The 21,968-nt window shown below is 39.9% G+C and overlaps 1 protein-coding gene across 7 annotated transcripts in view; it reads right to left on the bottom strand.

Moving 5' to 3' along the window:
* The window catches only part of ATP10D (ATPase phospholipid transporting 10D (putative)), a 45,533-nt gene extending 33,545 nt beyond the window's left edge, over nucleotides 1–11,988 (bottom strand). For 6 of the 7 annotated variants that reach the window (XR_007889332.1, XR_007889333.1, XM_051617631.1 and 3 more), the window contains exons 1-3: nucleotides 11,931–11,988; nucleotides 2,666–2,974; nucleotides 1,697–1,891 (exon numbers count right to left, since the gene is read on the bottom strand). Coding sequence is in view for 5 of the 7 variants with exons in the window: in XM_051617631.1 (XP_051473591.1) it covers nucleotides 1,697–1,891; nucleotides 2,666–2,934 (464 nt within the window). In the remaining 2 variants the exon portion in view is untranslated. Of the gene's footprint in view, nucleotides 1–1,696; nucleotides 1,892–2,665; nucleotides 2,975–8,485; nucleotides 8,575–11,930 lie in introns of those variants that run through there. The other variant, XM_051617628.1, reaches the window with a different exon arrangement.
* Nucleotides 11,989–21,968: the final 9,980 nt, after the last annotated feature.

The following is a 21,968-nucleotide window of genomic DNA, read 5'->3' on the forward strand; positions in this document are numbered from 1 at the left end:
ATAAATCACGCCACACATAGCGAGTCATCATTTTTCTAGCAGTAAGGTTTAATACCCCTGAACCCTGCTTCCAGGCTTACTTTTAAAACCAGACTATACCACATAAAATAATGATAAAGTAACTAAGGAGAAAAAGAAGTTACAAAAACTAAATTCCTTACAAGATGGTATTTTGACAGATTGCCAATATGGCCACTTCTCATTACACATTTTTGGTGACAGGGAAGAAATCCAGCCAGAAAAGAAGACCACAAATTAAGTCTGCTTCATTGACATTGGCATGATATTGCAAGTAACACAGGTTTCAGGAATCTGGATATTGAATGCTTCAGCTTTCTGGCAACAAATTATTTCAGGGAACATGATAATTTATAGCAGAAATAATCCAGCTTCTCCCTTAGGCCTTCTTTGCAGACAGGAAAAAGAACGAACAAAAAGCTGTTTGGCTTTCCTTTGATGACATAAAATGATAGTCCAAACTTTATCTATGGTTATGAGCTAGCTCTTAAAACACCATATGACAGAAAGCCAGAGATCCTATCTTCCGGGTAACATCACGCTATATTTAATGGTTATGTAGTACCAGACTGCACACCTGCTGCGTGGGCTGATCAAGCTCATGTCTACAGTACAGAGTTTAGGGTTTAGCATAACCAGCTAGCACATGAAGATTCTAGAAAAGTTTGGTTTCAGTGTATTGCCTTCACTAGGAAAAGGCATGTCTTTAACGAAAAGAGGGAGCTTTAAATGTGGTTTGGCACTGCAGCAACTACTTGCTGCTCAGACCTTACTGAATTTGTGCGAGTGCCTAACTGCTAGTCAGTCTTCACCTACAGGTGCTATTAGTGATGGCAACCATAATACGTGGTAAGTGACGTTTTTCAAAATACTTTTCTCCCAGCATGACCACAGAGCATGCATGGAAATATAAATAAAGTATACTGGACCCTTATTCTTGTATTTTACAGGCTTTTAATGAGTCTCAGAATATCTTTTTATGAAAGGTATAACAGAAAAACAATAATACGAGCAGCTCTGAGATGCATTAAAAGAAGTTTTTTGGTATTTAATTTAGAATGTGATCAGTCTGCTTTCCTGTCTTTGACTTATCCATGCTTAACTGCCTGACAGCAAACTCTCACTACTAGCATGGCTCCACTCCTGACCTGCATCTGTAACACTGCAGTCCTGCACTGTGGAACATATGATAACATTTGTATCTAACTGTGTGATGCATTCCAATAGAAAATTATCTCATTCTGTTTGGGGAAATGTGAGTACATCCTGATACCATTAATGAGCTTTACCAATATAGTGACAAATTAGCAACCTTGAATTTCTATGACTCTTACAGTGATTTTAAAGGAATGAAAATTAAACTCATGGTTGAATACTCTTGCATCAACCAAAGAATTTTTAATTTTGTATATATTTTTAAGCAAATTTTACACTAATTTGATATGCATTTAGCAAAACTAGTGATCAAGGCTCAACTAGACTAGTCCCCAAGCAATCTGATCTAATCAGACCTGCTTTGAGCAGGGGGCTGGACTAAATGACCTCCAGAGACCCCTTCCAACTTATTTAATGATTCTATGAGCTATCCAGAAAGTAAACCAAAAGATCTATCAAGAACTTTTCCCCTATACTTATAATCAACTAATAACAAAAAACCAGAAAGACTGCTGTCTCTTACCTGCTATATACTTTGGTTAGTAAGTTGTTTATGTGTTTATCCATTTTGTACTTTGAGTAATCTTCCAGACCATCTTTCACTGCAATAATTGTCAGAACAGCTACTAGAGGTAGCATTGTAATTTCTTTTTGGAAGGCTTCCACCAGAGGAACCCAATTCAGGACAACTAGAAATAAGAAATACAAATTGGCAACTCTGAAACAAAGAGAAAAGATAAGAGTTAGCTGTGCTAGCAGGCAGTCATCCTCATTCCCCTACTCCATGCTACACAGACACTTGAGTTTGAAGTAATTTATCTTCTCTTCACCCAACCTGCAATTTAAGAACCGAGTATCGACAACTCCATTTCACTCTCCAGTCAATAGATTATTTAACTGCACAGTTGCCTAGTATGCATGATCAGAAGATGAAGAAACCAAGGATTTTCCTTTATTTTTAAGCCTCTCCTCAAGTCATATGCCTTTTAGTGAGGTTTTAAGAAACTTGTATTCTCTCAAATTTACAGTTCTTTTAAACTTAATTTTATCATTTCCTGGGATAGAATATTTATTTTTAAAAGAGAGCCATCCTATAACCTCCCTGCGTATCTTTATAAATCAGCAACCCTCCAAGTGGGAGGATGAAAAAAATTGGAAACAGAAAGACATGCTGGAAGGGGAGAAAAACATTTGCAGGAAATGAGCTGAAAATCCTCCTGTAGATTGCTGCGTGGCAATGCTGCAAGAGTAAGGAACATTTCAATAATCTGAGCAACACAATGAGTGGAAATTACATAAACTATGGAGAAAAGGATTGGCCCAACACTGATGATACTAAAGACTTTGGCTAAATAATACAGATCTCTTCAGAAGTGTTAAGTCAGGTCAGAAGGAAGAGCAATTTTGAATACCTGTCTATATAGTAACACACACATTTAAATAAAAGGATTCTACTTTAGAAGAATCACCACAACCAAAAGGAGCACATTACCTGTGAAACTGTTCAAATAAATTCCGTGGTAAGAAACTCCATAAAGTATATTTAGTAGTCCGTATTTTGTTGTTCATGTACAGTTTTGATACTTTTTCATACTCTTCCTTAAAATGTCCCAAACAGGGTATCACTATCCTGTGTTTGCCAATAGTTTTTGATGATTGATAGCACTTGTTATTTGAATGGCTGCTCCTGCTACCTTCTCCACCTTCTGTAGATACCAGTCGCTGCCAATGGTAACGGGCCCAGCGGATGTGATCTGCCATTGTGCCTTAAATGATTTATAATCCAAGGAGTGTGCTCTACCTAGAAACATGGTAAAATACAGCAAATTAAGGGTTTTCAACTAAAAATGCACAGTTACAGTTCTAAATAAGCCTAGAAAAAAGTTGTTTCCACATTTTCATTAAAAAAACCCAAAACACTGAGCAGTTATGTAAGGTCAGGAATCTCTGCTTCAAAGATTGAATTTTTCTGAATTTCATCGACACTTCCAGGATTCTAGAGTTTGATTACTCTGTTTGAAATGCAAAATATTTTTGTAATAGCACCTCATGTAAGCAGCCCGCCCACCAGTTTCTCATGCTGAAGTATGGTGAAAAAGCAGACAAGCTGCTAATTCTGCAGAGAACAGCATTTTGAAAGGCATCCTTATCTCAGAACCTGCAGTCCTTGCTGATGGTTAAAAACCTTTATTAAACTCAGGAGTCAAAGTAGCTATCATGAATAATAAACCCTCTTCCTATTGAATTAGAAACAGGGTTGAGAATAAACTTCAAGATGAATAAACTTAATTACAATGCTTCTCTTCTATGAACATTAGCTAAGCCCTAGCAATCAACCCAGGAATTTGTCTTCCGAAAGAAAGCCAGTGTTCATTAGCATAGGTGACATTCATTTTATCAGACCAAACAATGCAGTCAGAAAAGGACTTTTATACACACAGACCAAGTTTTAATAGAAGTTCAAAACTTTTGGTTTTACAATTAATGTTTTTACAATTTACAACTTCTTACAATTAACAGTTGCTACATTTCTTGTATTACTTCTCCCCCAGAACAGTTTATCTTACATTTATTTAAAACTATAGCCCCAAATCTACTTCTTGCTGCAGAATACTTCCATCTGGTATCTTATTAACTGCACATATTATAGCAATTTTTTTTACTAAATCCTCTTGCTAAATTCCCACACCAAAGCTGCTAAAACTTGCTGGATCTTTCTAAGTGAAACCTCTTTACTGAAGCAAAGAACAAAGTACTTAAGAGTAAAGAATTTAAAAATCTGTCTGGCTAAAAAGAGGTACATTCTTATTTTGCAATCACAAATGTTAACAGTTGAGTTCTTAAAAAGCCCCCAGTGTTCAAGATTTTTTATGGCATCCATAAGGCTTGGCCATTTTGAGGAAAAAAAAACACTCCTCCTTATCTGTCTCTGCTGTGGCAAATCAGTCATTTCACAAACAGATCTTATGCAATGAGGGGCCTTTTAAAATAAATGCTTGCTTTAATTAACAATGTGCTGTATTAACATGAGTTTTAACATGACTTCTGCTTTGTCCTGTTAAATTTATGTTTCTTCCAAGTTTCCATCATTAGCATGAATCCTATAGGGTGTATCAACTAGCCGTACTTTTGCTTGAAAGAATAATTCTTTCCCCAAGAGCAGCAATCTGACATGCATTTACATCCTGTTACAATGTGCAATATTCTTGTAGAAAACTTAAGTAAGTAAAAACCACTAAAATGATGCCATATGAGCTAGGTAATTGAGAACAGGTTATTTGTAGAGAAAACCATGTTTGTTTTTGAAATACCATCAAACAAACATCTGGTGCTGGTGACTTCCATGACCAGAAGCAGCAGCAAAAGTCAATAAACTTTCTCAAAGCAAACCTCCAGGGCTAGTGGGAATGCAAAGGCTTTAAATAGTAAATCCTGTTCACTCCGTGAAATTTCCTGGTGACCACTGTTTTAAAAAAAGGGTGTGGACAGAAGAGCACCAGGTATTTTAACATGACAACATCTTAAAAAACAGAATTCCTCATCACTGGATCTAGAGCCAACAGCTTAATCTGCATACACAGAATTGCTGAAGAGCAGTCACCCCTCCCCGCATATGCATCTCGGCCTCCTGACACATCTCTGCCCCACCCTTCCTCACCTTCCTTCACAGACACAAAGCTTATAAAGGAACGAGAAACCTCAGATTCAGCTGTGAGCATTGCATCTTCCTGCCAGCATCCCCAGCATTTTATTGTAAGAACTTTTAAGAAAACTCTGAGGAAGATTGTGTGGACAAGAAATGACTCACACAAAACCACTGCAACTGCACCTGACTGGAAAAGCTGTATGAGAGGCAACAACTCATCTCCTATCATCAAAAAGGTGAATCAGATAATTAACCAGCATCTTGGGAAAAAAGTATCTGGATTTCATACTCTGCCACAATGCCCTCTGACTCTGAGCTACTTTTTGCATTATTTTTTTAATATAATTTGCATTTCCATTTTAAAATAGGATTTATGAGGTTTCAAAGTCCAGAAATCTCTTCTGAATTTTTTCCCTCTTTTGAATATTTTTCTTCTTGTTACATTTTTATCACTAAGTAATGAGCATCTTGTCTTTGTTAGCTAAAAGGAGATTTATCAACTTAATGCTAGATATTGTAAAGGATGAAATTACCAAATACTTGTTTTAAACCATTTTTTCTAAGAAACCACTTAAAACATTATTTCACCCTCTTCTCATGTAATTTTTCATAGTAAATTCTTGAGTTCTCCAGCTAATGTGCATTTGAAGTAGTAACACAAAATGTCTCTAAACACTGGCAAAAGATCCACAAGATTACTTACTTCAAAGCAGTATTTTTAGAAGTTAATTTAAAAAATAAGTTTCCATTTAAAAACCCCAAGCATAAAGTTAAGATATTTGAAATCAGGAAGCCTAAATGGTCATATTCTAAGTTTCAAGGAGAGCATCAGACAAGCTAGATGCTCTTCTCATTTTCACACTATACACTCAAGTGAACGCTACTCGATCTTGCCAAAGGGCGATAGCTGATTGTTAACAGAGATAATCCAGATGCAAAAAGGCAAGTCTCTGTAGCAAGCTCACTTCTTTCACATCGTCATGATGAAATGTTGAAGGGAATTACCTGACACTGGACGTATTACTTGCTTTCTCTCTACCTCAGTTCCCTCATGTACTATGATTCTGTCTTCTTACAAAGCACTTTGAGATATGGAAAACTGGAAGGACTAGATACTGTTAACCGCAATAGCTGGTTCTCAAATCTTTGTAAAAGCAAGGCACAGCAGTCACATTTTTACCATATGACAGATAAACACTGTACACTATTCATGTTTGACCATCCTATATCACAATTAAAAAGACTTAATTAACTTTCTGCTAGTGGCAATCCTAAGAAGATCCCTATTTTTAACAGGTCCATACCCTGAAAAGACCTTTCATCATAAAGCCTGCTATAAGCATTGTCTTGTATGTATATTTCAAGTCCAAAAGTTGTTTTCCTTTCCCGTCCCTTGCCTTTCATTGTCTCTTGTAAACTCTTGTCAGATTCTAATTTTGTGACGTATCCCCTTCCTATCTGTATGCAAGCCTTTGCTCCTTGCTTTCCTGCAAGGAGACGGAGCTGAGACTAAAATTCCTTAGTTCCAATTATATCATTCAAAAATCACTGACCTCTCCCATACTAAATTATTCCTTGAGATTGTCTGCAAAACAGATGTGTAGGTAATTTAGCCAACTTTTATACTCTCTGGAACTGCGTATTAGTATTATGTTGTGGTCATTTGCTTGCATATCATGTGAAGTGCCCTACCATTCACCCATCATCTCTTGACCACTCCCTCCCTTCTGACAACATCCTACTCTTTTGCTGCAATCTCCAAATGAGTAGTCCTCATTCTTCTTTCAGAAAAATCGTTGTTAAATACACTGGGTATTTCTTGTGAAATACGTCCTTTATCCAGTGTATTTAACAACGATTTTTCTGAAAGAAAAATCTCTGGACTGTGCAGGAAGCCTTCTGTGTCCTCTGGCTCTGTTTCCAGCAGGAAGTAATCAATCAATTATTAGCAAACCTAAGTGCAATCTATAAATGTGCATTATCTGAAAAATGTCAGCAGCACCTAAAAAAAGAAGCAATCCAAACAATGTATCTCTTCAGCAACACTGCTTTTCTTAGCTCTCTACCTAAATATTTCAGGATATTCTGCAGGTCTGATGTTCTGGGGTGACCAGGGAAGATAAAAAAACCTAACCCAGGTGGAGGTGACACTCCACAAAGCTATGGAAGAGTGGATCACTCCGATCCACAGAGAGACCCATTTACCCTCTTTGTGTTACTTGCACAGGCTCACAAGCACTTATGTCACTACTTTATGACTGGAGTATGCTATCAGAACTATATAGGCTACATGTTAAAAACACCTCCTAATCATCTTTGAAAACTCAGAAAGTATTAGACATAGAGAAGTTAAAGGAAGTCATGGCCTAAAGATTAATTTACACTCTGAAGAACAACTATTTATTTTCTCCTAAGGTTTGCTGTTTTTTCTGTAACATGCAAATTCACAAGTTTTTGCAAGCCAATATAAAATCTGCAAAGACACCCTAACATGCTACACAGATCTTGATAAGAGACTTGTGCTGCCAATTTGTGGGACAAACAGTCAAAAATGTACAGGAATCAAAACTTCAGCTCTAAGAAAATCTGTGGTTATTTGCAACCATATATTCTGAGTTATATTAATAAAGATGATGTTAAGAACTCCTAGATTAAGAGTGGAAGGCAGATGTTACTACAAAAAATGAAATGCTATGGCAGTATTTTGCCACGCACCCTTACCTACAAAGTCTGATTTGGCATGGGCAACACTGACAACCCACAAGCTTTGAAATGTCTTATCTCGGAAAAGAAGTTCCTTGGTTGTGAGCCATCAGCAGCTCTTCACAACTGAAAAACAATCAGCAGCATCAAAACCCAGGAAGTACCAAGGCCCCAGCACAAGGTCAGTCACAAGGTAATGTAATAATAAACCATACATGCAATAGTGCTGATTAATGTGCTACTGTGTGGGAGTAGTACATAAAAGTAGAAAATCTCCTACACCTTGGGTAAAGTTATTTAGGATACCAATCAGATCTTGTACCTACAGATACAACTGAACCATACAATGCCACATTTTAGGTTTAAATTTCAGATGAATCATGTATTTCTGTTACAAGTAACCAGTTTCAAAATAAAGCTGAAGACTGCCAGAGAGCTACGACTGTGTAAACATTTTCCATCTTCTTCTACATCAATCAGAAAAGTTCTGCTTTAAACACTGTTCTCAGGAGCCAATACTGGTCTCTCAAAACTTCCAGGTTAAGTATTACTCTTTTATGACTGTCTTTTCTCACAAGGATATCTTTAGGTCATGCAGCATTTACCCACTGCAGATGCTTAGATAGGCATAAAATTCACATTAATTTCAAAGTAAGACTTAAGGTGTTTGCCATGTTAAAAAAAAAATGTATACTGGTGTTTGTATGATGCAAAAGGATGTCAATTTTTATAATCAATGTACACTCTCTAAGTTAAACCATTTAAAAGGAAATGGATCCATATTGGCAGCATGGCTGGTTTTTAACTCTGCTGAAGGCCAAAACTCTGTTGTACAGACAAGGTCTAGGTTGCTCATTGAAATTTAACCTGAAAGTACGTGTTAGAGCAAGAAACTGTACTTGAGTTCCCAAAATCCTAGGTTAGGTCTCTGAATAGTCCTATTCCTTTGGTTTTCTAAGACACCTACGCTCTCTGCTCTTCAAGAGTTCCAGAAACCCAGAAGGCATCCAGAGAGGCTTTCAGGTTTAACACTCCAGAGTTCTTCAAAGGAACTAGAAAGAAGGATATGCATATGGTTACAAAAAAAAGCACTACTCCAAACAAACAAACAAACAAACAAAATTATTCCACAGCTCACTTTCAATGAACAGACTAGACCTGATTTTATCTTAAAGACCTTCTGGTTTTAGAGAAACTTCTCTGCCAACACTGGAAGCCAAAAATTTGAATGCTACATGCGTGGATATAACCATAGCTATTTAATATCCAGATAACTAACAGCAGTTAAGCCGCAAAAGTACAACTTCCATGAAGGTCTTCAAGTGCTGTGCAAGCAGCTCATGTCAAGGCCTGTAGCACTGCAGTTTCACTGGGTTTTGGCCAAAAAGATTAAAGCTACTTTAGGCATGCTGCAGTCATACCTACTAAAAGCATATCTTAAAGATGAACAATTTCCATACAGCCTTCTGATTTTTAAGAAGCTGAAACACCAGCTACAACAATGCAATGGATGGTAATGCAGTTCAACAGTTGACAGCACCTTAATTGTCAATGCTGGTGTGCTGATCCAGCACAATTGTGTTGTAGGTTCAGCAACAGCACCTACCTTCTACCAGTAAAACCTCTTCCTCACATGCAGCCCAGCTGCAAATGACAGCTGCACATTGTATTTTCTCCTTGGCATTTTAAGATTTTCAATGGGAGAGCCCATCAGAGAGGCAGTTCTGAGCAGCAGATTCAAACTACGCCAAGTGTCTAGTTTTCACTTCAGCCTTATGAAATAATTTGTGGGATTTCTATTTAAGTACTCCTGCTTCTGTCACTGCTTTTCTTACTCATGTCCACGCTCATTTTATTGCTTTGCTTCCAGTACTGTTCATATATACAGGTCTACAATTAGGCTCAGATCTTGCAAATTTCATCACACTGATTTCAACCATTCACTGTTCAAGACAGGAACAGTGCATTGTTCCTACACTTAAATCACATAAATATATTTTCATTTCATTAGTGTGACAGGAGAAATTATACCAGTATTTATACCCATTTTGAACATCATATCAGTATACACTGATGGTTTCTGGCTTCATACGGACAAGATAGGCCTTGTAGAAGTCATTATAGAAAACAGAATTAGGTATGATACAGGTGATCATCTGCCACAACACAGTTCAACAGAACTCAAGTCAGCAGCAAACAATTTTCCAACACAGTAATGAATTTTTTACAAACTTCTATAACCTCAGGAACACAATCAGATATTTGCCATGGAACAATAAAACCTGTCTACGGCTTGGGGATATTTTGACAGGAATAACCCATGAATCCACTTTAACCACCAGTTTCTGCAATGATACAGGACATGCTTCTTGAGAGGGCATTTCAGGCCTGAAAAGAGAGACGTGTCCTACAGCAATTCAGGGCTCAACTACAAATGTGTCTCTTAAAATTTTTAGTACTAAAAAAGATGCCTAAAGATACAGGAGCCCAGGAAAAAAAAAAAAAAAAAAAAAAAGCACAGGGTTAAGAATGCTCAAATTCTGATCCTAGTAACCTCAAAACTATTTAAGACACCAAAGAAGCAGTCTACTGAGTAGCTGAACTGATTTAAAAGCTAGCACTGAAAGGAGTAGCTCCTGCTTCTCCTACCTCATGCTCCTGGCTTTGTCTTCTCCTTCATAATTGATCTGACACCTACTGAACTTGTCTCAACTCACTGATCTGCAAGACCTCTTAGTAAGTAAAAAACTTAGTAGCTTTCCCAATCCAGCTTACAACTGTGAAAGTACTCGTGTAGGCACAGGGAGGTGGGACAAGAATATAAGATTAGAATGAGAGCAGTTATGTGAGGCACTTAGTCCTGATTTTGGTCTAATTTAATTAGAAATTAATTATATCAGCTGTGGCTACTGCCTTTGGAATCCAGATCATTCACAGTAGTAGTAATTAACAAAATCATGTGATCCTTGTCTGTCTGTCCTAGCTTTTGCTCTGATAAATATTAACTACCCACAGACTAAGTGTAAAGATTCAGTCTAAAAATACGGTTTAGGACCAGCTTATGAGGCACGCAAAGGACTTAAGAGAACTAAATTCTACTCTGAGCTTGGGAAAATCATACAGTGCCTTTCTGCTGCAAACCATCACTTACGAAAACAGGGATAATAACAATCATGTTATCTCTTGGTGATGATAAGATAAATACGTTTTTAAATAAGAGGTTTCTCAATACTGTGGTCATTGGCGAGACATGAATATCCTAAAAGTACTATTTCAGTATGAAAAGAATAGTAATATTGATATTAAAAGTACATTTTTCTTCAGTAGCTGTACTTCTGACAGAACAACAATGCCCTTCTAAGGAACTTTGATTTTTCTTTCCCATCTTTGTGAGCATTTTTTCATTACTGAGCCCAGTCATTATTACAGCCAAATCCTGTGACTCTGTGCACCCCCCTGTACTTCCCCAAATCTCTACCGATTTCCCTGTGATTTACATGGGCCTAAGTTTCCTTCCTTGCCAGAAATCTGTGAAGTACGTAAAAGCTTACACCCGTACACCCTCTTCCTGAATCATGAACTATTAAAACAAAGGCCTTTGTTTCTGGAGTCAAGTCTTAATCACCTTTTCCATCTGGTCTGCTTCCAAAGCAGCTCAGTCGGTGAGATTAACGTAAGAAGGTAGGCCTCTCGGCGCAGGGGACATTTAAAAGACTAAGAGCACAAACCATGGTTTCCCACTGCCCAGGACTGCCAGGTACCCCTGAGCTTCAGCCGAAGGGTGAAGCCGCCGCCGGGTCTTGCAGGGGGGCGGGCTCGGCCCCCGCTGCACTTGCCCGGGCCAGCCCCCTCACGCCTTCAAAATGTTACCCCAGCCTGGCTGGGAGGTGAAAACCGACAGGTCCGTTGTGACAACCCGGCCCTTTCGGCTCGGAAACCGACCCCATTCACGCTCCCCTCAGGCCGAGGGGCGGCACCGGCCCGGGACGACCTCCCAGGCCGCCGGCAGGGCACAGGCACCCGGCGCCGGGCCCGGCGGGCGGCAGCTCCCTTCGGGACGGCAGCCCCTCCGCCCCGGGCTGCGGGGCACCCGGCGGCCGGCCCGGAGCCCCGCACGGCGCAGGGCCCCACGGCGGCGGCTGCGACCCTCGCTGGGCCAGCAGCCGCAGGCCGCCCCGCCTTCTTGCCGGCTCGTCTGTCCCGCCGGGCCGCAGGGCAAGGCGGGAGGCTCCGCCACAGCCTCCTCGCGAGTTCCTGCGGGCTCCTCTCACGGCCGCTGCCTCGACGTTCCCCTCCGGGCAGGTCTCGGCCCAGGAACCCGGCACCGGCACCCACCTCCGCAGCCGCGCTCTCGGACGCACAAGCAGCCTGTCTGCCTGTCCCCGCCGGCCCGGCCCGGCGGTCTTACCGGTGGCACCGAGTCCATCGCAGCGCCATGGCCGCGACCCCCGCGGCTCCCGCTCAGCCTCCACGCCCGCCCCGCCCCGCCCCGCCCCGCCGGTGCTGCTCGCCCCCCGCGCCTGTGCCGCGCCCGCCGCCGCCCGGCCCGCCCCGCCTCCCCTCGCCGCTCCGTGCGCCCTGCACCTCCGCCTTGCCGGCGTTTGCCGCTCCGTTCTTCTCGCCTCTTTCCCGGTCTGGTCTTTCCCTCCCAGAGCGGCAGGATCCGCCCGCCCGGGCTGCGTCGGGGGGACGGTCACCAGAGCAGCCCCGCCGCACACCCCACGGCCTCGGGGGAGCGGGAGGAAGCTTTGCTCGATGCCGTGGCCTTTGATTGCGGCTCCGGGAGGCGAGGGGCTGCCGAGCAAGCCCTTTGCCCCCAGCCGGGGCAGCCCCCGCGCCCAGCAGCGCGCCGGGCTGGGGCAGGCGAGGGGCTGCCGGGCCCCAGCTGTGCGCGCATCTGCCCGCCGGCCTCGGGAGCCGAGCTTTCCAAGTGGAAAATGAGCAGACCTGCTTTTACAGTCTCCGTCGACTGCAGTGTCTGCCCATCCAATGTTCGTTATCGTTTAAAGGATTTTTTCTTTTCTTTTTCTTTTCTCCCCTTGAGGCCTCAGCCGGTAGGGGCTGTGGCAGGAGTGTGACTGTGGCAGAACCTGGTGCCCTCGTCGGCTTGCCAGGGAAATTGATGTTCTTGATCTTTCGGCAGGAAAGTCTCGTACTGAAGTCAGCTTGGCTGGTCTAAACATCAAGTTTTCTAGCCACTGGGATAATCAACGTTAGCCAACACTCTTGTTTTTTAGGAAGCACGCCTTTAGCTATTGAAAAAAAATGCCTGAATTATCTTAAACAAATCACTGCCGTCAGAAACCTCAGTTGTTTCATCAACAGCCCTTTTTGAAGCCCCACACTATCCTTTTTGCGTTCACTGCCTTCCAGAGCACTCTTAAAGGTTGCCCCTTACAATGAAATCATACGGCCTTTTACACGAATGTGAGGACTCCTACTCCAAGACAATCTTCTGCTGAAAAAAAAAACAAACCACAAAAAAAACCCAAACAAAAACAAACAAACAACAGAAAAACAAAACCCAGAAGTTAATTTCAGATTCTGTGGACCCTGCTGAAACGCACTGGAGTTACCAGTTCTTCTCCAGTATCAACAATGACCTCCTAACAAAGAGCCAGGAGGGCTGTGCTTAGCAGTGGTAGCTGGTTGTGATCTCCTTCCCAAGTGCATGTCATCATTTTCCTCTGTTGTCCTGCATTTTAGCATGCCCTGCATCCCTGACCATACACTGAAAAACACTTTGGTTATGTTTCAGTGAGCAACAGCTGATGGCCTGTTCTTTGAAGCACCTATATGGCTAGAAGGAATTTCAAAACATATTGGTGTGCCAGATGGAATAAAAATACATCTACCTGAAGGAAGTCCCTGACTGCCACCTTGAGATTGGGGTGTTTATTCTTCCGGGCAGGAAAAGATGCTGAGTTATTTTGTTTCCTTGGCTAGATCCACCACCTTTGCTGGATCAGGTGCTGTAGGAAAGCAGATGCAACTTGAAAGAGAGCAAAGCAAGACACTGTGAGATACAAGATGATAGTAGGCCTGCCAGAAAACAAGAACTTTAATGTTTAATTGGTTAGCATACTGATTTATTGGAACTTTCAGGTTAGCACAGGTGTTTGAGAAAGTAAAGAACATCACATAACTTTTAAGAAAATAGCCATCTCTTCTGTAATCACACCAGAGCTGTAAATAATCCATATGCAGAGTCCCACGTCTCCCTTCATATTTTCTCATGCATGTCAGTTTCTTCTGTAAGATTACAACTACAAATGGCATCATTTTGTTTCCCTTGTTTGCACAGCAATAGCAATTAGGTCTGCACATCAGCGTGCTGCAAAAATACCTGACCCAACCCTACATGAGCTGGCTTGGCTACTAGAAGGAGCATAGTTTCTTAGTGCAGCACTCTGTGCAGTTTAATTAGATGTGTTGAAGACAGGTATATGAGCTGTTCAGAGAGGTAGGTCTGCGTGGGTGGGAGGGAAGCATTACTTGTGCCTGACATGGCCATGACACATGCATGATATTACTTTTATCCTTTTGTACTTACTGTCCAGTAGTACAAATGGTCTTGATCCCAAACATGCAAAACAACCATCCAGCATGTCTGAAGTGTATTTAAACTGTTTTCTCCAAAGTATCCTGTGGAAAAGTAACTGCAAAGAAGATAGTCACCAGAGACAATGCTTGACTGAGAAATCTCAGTGATAGCTTTTCTGTGTGGAGGTAATAACACTGCATGTCCTCCACACAGAGACATTCCCTTTTTTTCCAAGGTATCTTTCATATTGGCTCCTGGACAGCCACAGGAAAATGGAAAGCTATGGGCATGTGAGAGCCATTGATGATTTCAGGACAACTGGATAACTCATTTGTCTTCTGTGTTCTTCAAAGACCCTTATCTGTTCATGGCTGCAATAACTCTGCAAGTACAAGCATGAACCACTTGTCCAGATGTGCTTATATTTGAACTGGTTGAGTCCCATGAAAGAGAGGAACTTATATCATGGGAACTGTCAGCTATACCTCTTGGCAGACTGAAAACTTTCCCACAAAGACCTGGAAGGAAGAGGGAAATTTGTCATAGCAAGCCATCAAACATTTCCTGGAGCATCTCAAGTTAATGAAAAGCTAAGACCCTGGGTATGATTCCCCAGACATGACAGTGCCAAATCCATGTAAGTAGCAATGCCAATGGGGATTTGAGTTTGTAGGCATAGACGGTTATCATTACTGTAATGCAGATGCTCCTGGTCCAGCTGAGCAGGTATAAGGTGCATTCATATCAGGTTGGTGGATGTACCTGAGAAATCTGGTGTGTGTTTACAGTATAAATAGTGAGATACTATGATATACACTCTGCTTTAAATATCTTTGAAGATATGGTAGCATATTAATAACAATTTATGAGTGGGAAGCGACTTGGTTATCACCCAGTAATCTGATTACCTTTTTCCTCCTTAGCAGTAAACCCAGTTTAACTGTAGTGGAGATTTCACACACACACACAAAATTTAAATTACATTGAATTATTGTTCACAAGATTATTCGCTACATGATGTATTTAGAGTCCTAACCAATGTTATATGTGAAAACCCAATATTTTGCCAGTGCAAAGTAAAGCGGTCTGCACTAAGGTAGTCTCTTACCACAATATCCTCAGTTCCTAATAGGACCCCAGTCTGACTGTGTTTACAGGGTGATGGATGAAGAGTCATAGATCAGCTGTTTACCTGATCTAGTCTGTGTGTGGCTATAATCTTTATTTACCGTACACCATCTACATGTGTATGGGTTTCCTTGTGAGGAGATTGTGTTCATCACTGGAGTGAGCATTTTATAACTATTAATGAATTTTCCTTCACAGCTCCCTGTGACACAAGAAGTTATTACTACTTTCATGTTATAAATGAGAAATTGAAAAAAGGGGTAAAAAATACCACAACATTAAAGTGCTTGCCAGTGATTCTGAGATAAAAGTTCTAACATTTTTTATATTTTTACAGTGCAAGATATATTCTGCATATATTATGTACAATTTGCAAATCTTGAGAGAGATAGAGAAGGTATGTAAATATTTTCATAAGAACTTTCCTGAAAGGCACCTTCTGGGTCCTTGAATCCACTCCCTTGTTACTGCAAGCATGTCATGTAGTCTTGTTCATAAACTGGCTGAGCTTTATCTTAGAAGTAATTAGGTGTTTTGCTAATATTATTGTATTAGAAGAATGTTCAAGAGTATGGTTGCTGTGTGTATTAAGAATTATATTGTAGCTTCTAAACTCAAGCTTTTTTTTTTTGCTCTTATACTGGCAGTGAGCACTGTTTCAATGGTTTAAATAGTTCTTTTTACTCCTGGTGTTTATCCATTCACCTTTGTTTTGCTAAACTAAACCAGATAGGAATGCATTCTATCAAACCAAATGAAGGCTGGCTAAATTCTGAATAAAAGTGTCCAGCCAAAGGTGTAATGCAGTTGAATAGATTAATTCAGACCTTAGTCAACGCTGGATAATTTGCCATGATGTACCTTGTACATCATAGCTTTTAAGGAAGTAAGTGGCTGTAGCAGTCACTCATGCAATCCTCATGCTTTGCCTGTGGTTTATACCATCGTTTAGCCAATTGCAGAATGCCAGGAATCAGGAAGCTTGTGTCATATCCCAGGTCTGGAGGGCAGTTATTAGCAGTAAGTAGCAGTTACTATTATTGACATAGCATTTGCTGATATAGCACTCACTGTGGCTTGGCCATCATGCAGATTAGGAACTTCCATCCTGAAAGATGGGACTAAAATGATGGGATTTTTTGCTCTCGAGATTTTCATTCTGTTGCCCTTTCTGCAGGAAGTTACTGTCAGCTGGAATTTAGCAAGAAATCTGAAAGAGTCTTTCACTTTTAAGGGGCTCTAAAGTACCCGGACAAGCAGAAAAACATATAATCTTCTTACTGTAACTCCTAATGCAGCAGGAATTTACCCCTTATCTTGGCATTAGTGCTTTCTACAACAGGGAAGCTGAATTGGTAATCTATCATGAGACTCCAGCTTCTAGCAATCCACGTTCACTACCCTGATGAACTAACAGGGTTATAACATTGAATAAGAAGTCACAAAAATATAACTCTGAAGAAAACAGAACACCATCTAATGCTGCTACTTCTAGGCTCGATGGGGAAGTGTGCATGTCTGGAAAGTAGTACTAACTAAACGGAATTTCACACGGGCGGCTTTTATACATTTGGATGAATCACTTTATCCCTTCTTTTTCTGTTTACTGTGTTGTGGCAATTTCCCATCACTAATCTTCAGCCTTATCTTATCTACAGCTGTAAACTTGTTATTAGCTTGTTTACACTGCTACAGTTTTATTGTGCATCTGAACACTTTTGATATGCACTTATGATACTGTCCTGGTTTGAGCCAGGATGAAGCCAATTTTCCTTTTGCTGATTTTTTTTTTTCCCTTCAGTAAGCTTTCTTTTAACTAGAACTAGTGTGTTCTAACTAAGACTGATAAGAGTGGACTGTTTTTCTAACTGCTGGGTCTTCAAGGTCGCACCTTCACTCTGCCAGCTCAGACACTACAGGGAGATTTATGACCCCCCGTAGGAGACTGAGTTAGACTGACAGCAAAACTGGCCAGAGATATTCCATTCCATATATCTACGTAAGCTCAGAGGAAGGTCAGAGATCACAGAAGACAACTTCCTTCCTGCTTCTTCTTCCCTTCTCTTCCATCCATGGCTGGTGTCCAGGGAGGACTCCATCCATCCATCACTGTCGACCCTTAGGCTCAAGCTCTCCTGACCCTCATCACTCTGTGCTTTCTCCAGCAGCAGCTCTGGGATTTTTCGGAACTGTTTCCAGCTCAGGAGATGCTGTGCGGGTTGCTGGGGGTGGAGGGAGGCAAGAGGCTTTTGCACATATCTGAACATATTTGTATATGATTGTATATATTTTCTTTTATCATTAGTGTTTAATTAAAGCTGTGTAGTTTAGTTTTCAATCCAGACAAGTCTCTCTCCTAATTCTCTCTCTCCTTCCCTACCTGGGTGGGATGGGAAGGGGATTGAGAGCATTGTTGTCAAACCTGAGTCAAACGGTGACAGATATGTACTTACGTGTCCTCCTTTTCACAAGCAGGTTATTTGACTTGCAGATTTTATCTATTTCACAATGCAGATTTTCTCTGCATCTTCTTTTATCAAACCACTCTATCAGATAATAAAATGAGCTGAATCAGTGATATTCTATGAACTATTTATTAGAAGTTGCTTTTTTCTCTCAATTTGCTTATAGAAAGTTACTGTCTGAGTTATAATTTTTTCTCAAGTTTGTTATTTTCTATTATTTTTTTTACAGTTTTTCTAACTCATAATTTCTGTTGAACAGATTACTCCAACTTGCTAAACAACATTTTTCACTATTTTAACATAGTTACTTATGCCACAAGTCTATTTCTTGAACAAATAGAAATAATCCAGCAGATGGATATGAAGATGCCACTTGGACTTTTGATTCTCTCAGTTTTTTTCCACAAGGGAAAATTGAAGGCTATTTTCTTATAAAATTAATTTTAATTTAGAAAATTATAAGATTATAAGGTTACTTTTAGGAAATGTAGAGTCAGATCAAAAGTTCCCCAAGACACCACACAGATAAAAACTCATTTTTATGGTTCATACATACTTAAACACTTATGAAGGTGAAACTTTGTCCCAGCAGACTTTGTATCTGATCATCTCACCTTCTAGAGCCAATGTAAACTAAGATGAAGATGGAAGTACAGAACAAGATATAGACCAAGACACAGCACAACTATGGCTGTAGCTAACTTGGACAAAATGTTACCACGTACATGTTTCTGACCCACTTGGGTAGCACAGTACATCACGGATCCAAGACTAAGTAATGAAAAGCCATGGCCTTGGTAAAGGCAAGAGAGATTTATACTTTCAGAGGTATTATATGTCAAGTTCAAACTTAGAGGAAAGCCTAGAGTTTACTTTTAACTGGTACTATATGTGGCAATATTAGAACAACTTCTCTTTGCTAGGATTTTGTGTCATATAATAATAATAATAATAATGTGGCATAGTAATTCACATATGGAAAAAACAAAACCTGTATTCAAATGAACAATTTGTATTTTCTTATTTTCCCCCTAGATGTAGATGAACTATTTAAGGAATATTAGGAAAATTAATATAGTTGCAAATTTTTTATTTTAATGTACTCAGGATTTCTCCTGGAATATCCTCCAAATTGTGAAAGGAAAATTTCTTATTACATTCCTTACAGTGTCTTGTGGAAAAGAAGTAGAACCATGTCTTCACAGCGCTAAGAGAAATTAACTGGAGAGTTATTCTCCAGAATTTGCTCCAGAATAACTCTAAATAAAAGCAAATGTCGTCTCAGCTACTTCACTGAAAATTAAGAATATCTGTTCTGATGCAGTAACATTAAACCATTGCAAATCTGGTGTGAGCAAAATGCTAAACAAAGTTATTGTCACCTGCATAATGAGATTCATTATTTCACTATAGCAAACCCTATTTATAAATATATGCATTTTCCTGCCTTATAAAAGCCTTGCACTTAGGCTTGAGCCAGAGAATTTTCAGACCTTTTCAGTTGGCTAGTAATGCTTTTAGGTGAATCAGAACAATTTTTGTACCTAGAAAGAGGGATTACACATAGGCAAGAGGAGATATAATTGTTTTAATGGCATGACTCTGTTATTCATCAGTGACTAAGCCACTGCAAAGTACACAGTGTTCCTGTCTTCCTTTTGTATCTTTGTTAGTTTGAGACACTTTCATGCTGAAGAAAAAGAGGAATTGCAGTAAATGTGTCTCAAAGCCTAGTTTGTCCCAAGAGAGATGTAGGTCATGGGTCATGGAGATTACACAACTGCAGCAACAATGTAAAAAGTAGGTTTGAAAAGCTGGTAACTATTATGAAGTTGTTAAAGATTCTTACAACTGCTCTGTAAAATCTACTTTTCAAATTAATACATGAATATTTAGTTAGCCTTGTGGGAAGATGTCACTTCCCAGTTTTTCTTTTTTTTTCTTTTTTTCTTTTTTTTTTTTTTCTGGCCTCCCTCTTCTCTGCAATGTACTTCTTTGTGTTTCTCATGAGGACTACATTTGCTGTATTTGATATCACATTGCCATGTGTTTCCTAAGAAAAAATAGTTTCTGTCATTCTGGGGACACACCTGTCTTGCTACCATGGTGATACTTTTTTCAAAATACAGAAGTGATTATTCGAAGTTAATAAACATGATGGTAATAAAGACACAAACTTAATGGATTCGTACACCACTTGTAGAAGCAGTCAGATATTACTATCTTAATTCTGCAGGCAGGGAAACTTAGATGCAAGAAGATGAGGTGGGTAGAAAATAATACAGTGGCAGGGCTGGAATTTTTTCTTTATCCTAGTTCTGTACAAAGTACAGTAGTCACAGTGTCTGTCTCAGAAAGGAAAAAATGGGAACAGATGTTAAATATCCTTTGAGAAAAGTTTTCTGTCTAAAGTGTACTAACTGACTCCACTTTCCTAAGCTTGGATATAGGCTTGGATAGATGGGATTTGTTGTTTAGTAAGAGTCTAGGAATGTCTTCAGTTAAGTCTATTCAATTGTTATTTCCCATGGGAAAGAGAAGCATAGAAGGAGGAGGAAGATTATTTAGAGACCCCAAAGGAGTGCAGGAATTCTGGCCAGCACAATGTCCTTCCAAAATGGACACAGAATGACAAGACTGAGAAAAACTTGTAAATCATATAGCAAGTTGGCTGTATTTACCCCAGAAGGGATTTAGTATTGAAAAACCACTGCTGTGCTGTATTGGCAAATGCATTCTTAACATGGACAGAGGTGTATCAACAAACTGTGCTTTTTCCTATTTGGTTAAAATTACCTGCTTTTTATTTGACCTTGGTTGAAACAACCTCTGTCAGCAAAATTAGAGTTTTGCCAGCTTAACTATTTGACCAACAATTGTTTTCATTACCTTAAAATATAATGTGATAAAAAATATCTCTCAACTCTCATATAATAAATACAGTCCATTAATTCCTTTTGTGGATGAGGGGAGGTATACCTAGTAGTGTGTTTATTGTTATAGGAATACTTTCTCCCTGCTGCTATTATGACATGTTGGTGCAACTTGCTATGCAGCATATTCCAGTGTCTACTAATTGTTGTTTACTAACAGGGCTAGGAGTAACATAACCTAACCACATGGCATTTTCTTTTATCTTTTATGATGTCCAAAGAATTTTTAAAAGTACCAAAATACTCTTACATTCATTATTAATATTAAAATCTTAAGGTTAGGCTTAGAGAAGGGGAGGAATATTTGGCTTATGGTTTTACTGCATATGCCCTAAGAGGGTTTATTAATTTTCTGTTGTTGTTGTCTTATTGCATTCCAACCATTACAATAATTAGACCTGCACATTCCAGTTCTGAAGAACTGGTATTCAGCTCACCTAGAACTCTTAAGCATGAAAAAGGGAACAGTAACAATAGATTTTTCCTTACAAAAATGGTAGCAATAGATCTGATGAAAAGAAACTATATGCATGTTCCCTAAGCACAGGAAATGAAATAATGGGCCTGAACTGTAGGAATGGAGAGTTAGGGCAATACTCATAAAGACTCCTGCAGGATGAGAGATTAAGGCTCCTCCCTCTTCTGTAAAAGAAGCTTATCCACAGAAGCGTGTCTTAGGGACAGGAGAATAAATGTATGATAATTATGTGCCTGCCCAGCTGAGTAAAGAAGATGATGACCAATGATACTTGTGAGCATGCAGTCCCAGTTACTGGCTTCAGTTGTCTTAAATTACAAGCTGTTACTTTAGTGGGTATAAGGCTCAAGCCAACTACAGGCTTCATGGCCTATATGGTGGGTCACTTATCTGGCCTAAACCATTCCCCTGCCTCTGTCCTGCAGAGTACTAGTAGGTGTGATACCAGCTCCTGGCCCTTCCACTACCTCAGCCAGGAAGGTAGTGAGATGTATACAGTACAGATATTTTTAAAGTCTATGCTAATAGCTCATTTGATTTAGAACAACACGTACAAGATTTTTCCCATCTGGTACTCTGAAATATGTGCAGAGAGTCTCTCTGGCCATAGCAGCTCCTCTCTGACACTATTGCAGTGCTACAGAGCTCTTTTGAATGATCTCTTCAGTGTGTTCTTTTCTCTGAAAGACAGTATAGAGTTCAGTATATAAATTGTGTGTGTCTAAGGTGGTGTTGAACCATGAGAATGTCCCCTACAGCTATTACTAGATCTTCCATGCAATCTACTGCTACAGGAAGCAACAAGAGGATTTTGAAATTCCAGCATGAGAAGTGAAATCAAGAGCATTTAAGGAAGTCCCTCTTGTTACATCTCCTTACTGGAAAAATGTAGAGAAAG

This window comes from Apus apus, chromosome 4 (genome assembly GCF_020740795.1).
Source record: "Apus apus isolate bApuApu2 chromosome 4, bApuApu2.pri.cur, whole genome shotgun sequence".
NCBI classification, from domain to species: domain Eukaryota; kingdom Metazoa; phylum Chordata; class Aves; order Apodiformes; family Apodidae; genus Apus; species Apus apus.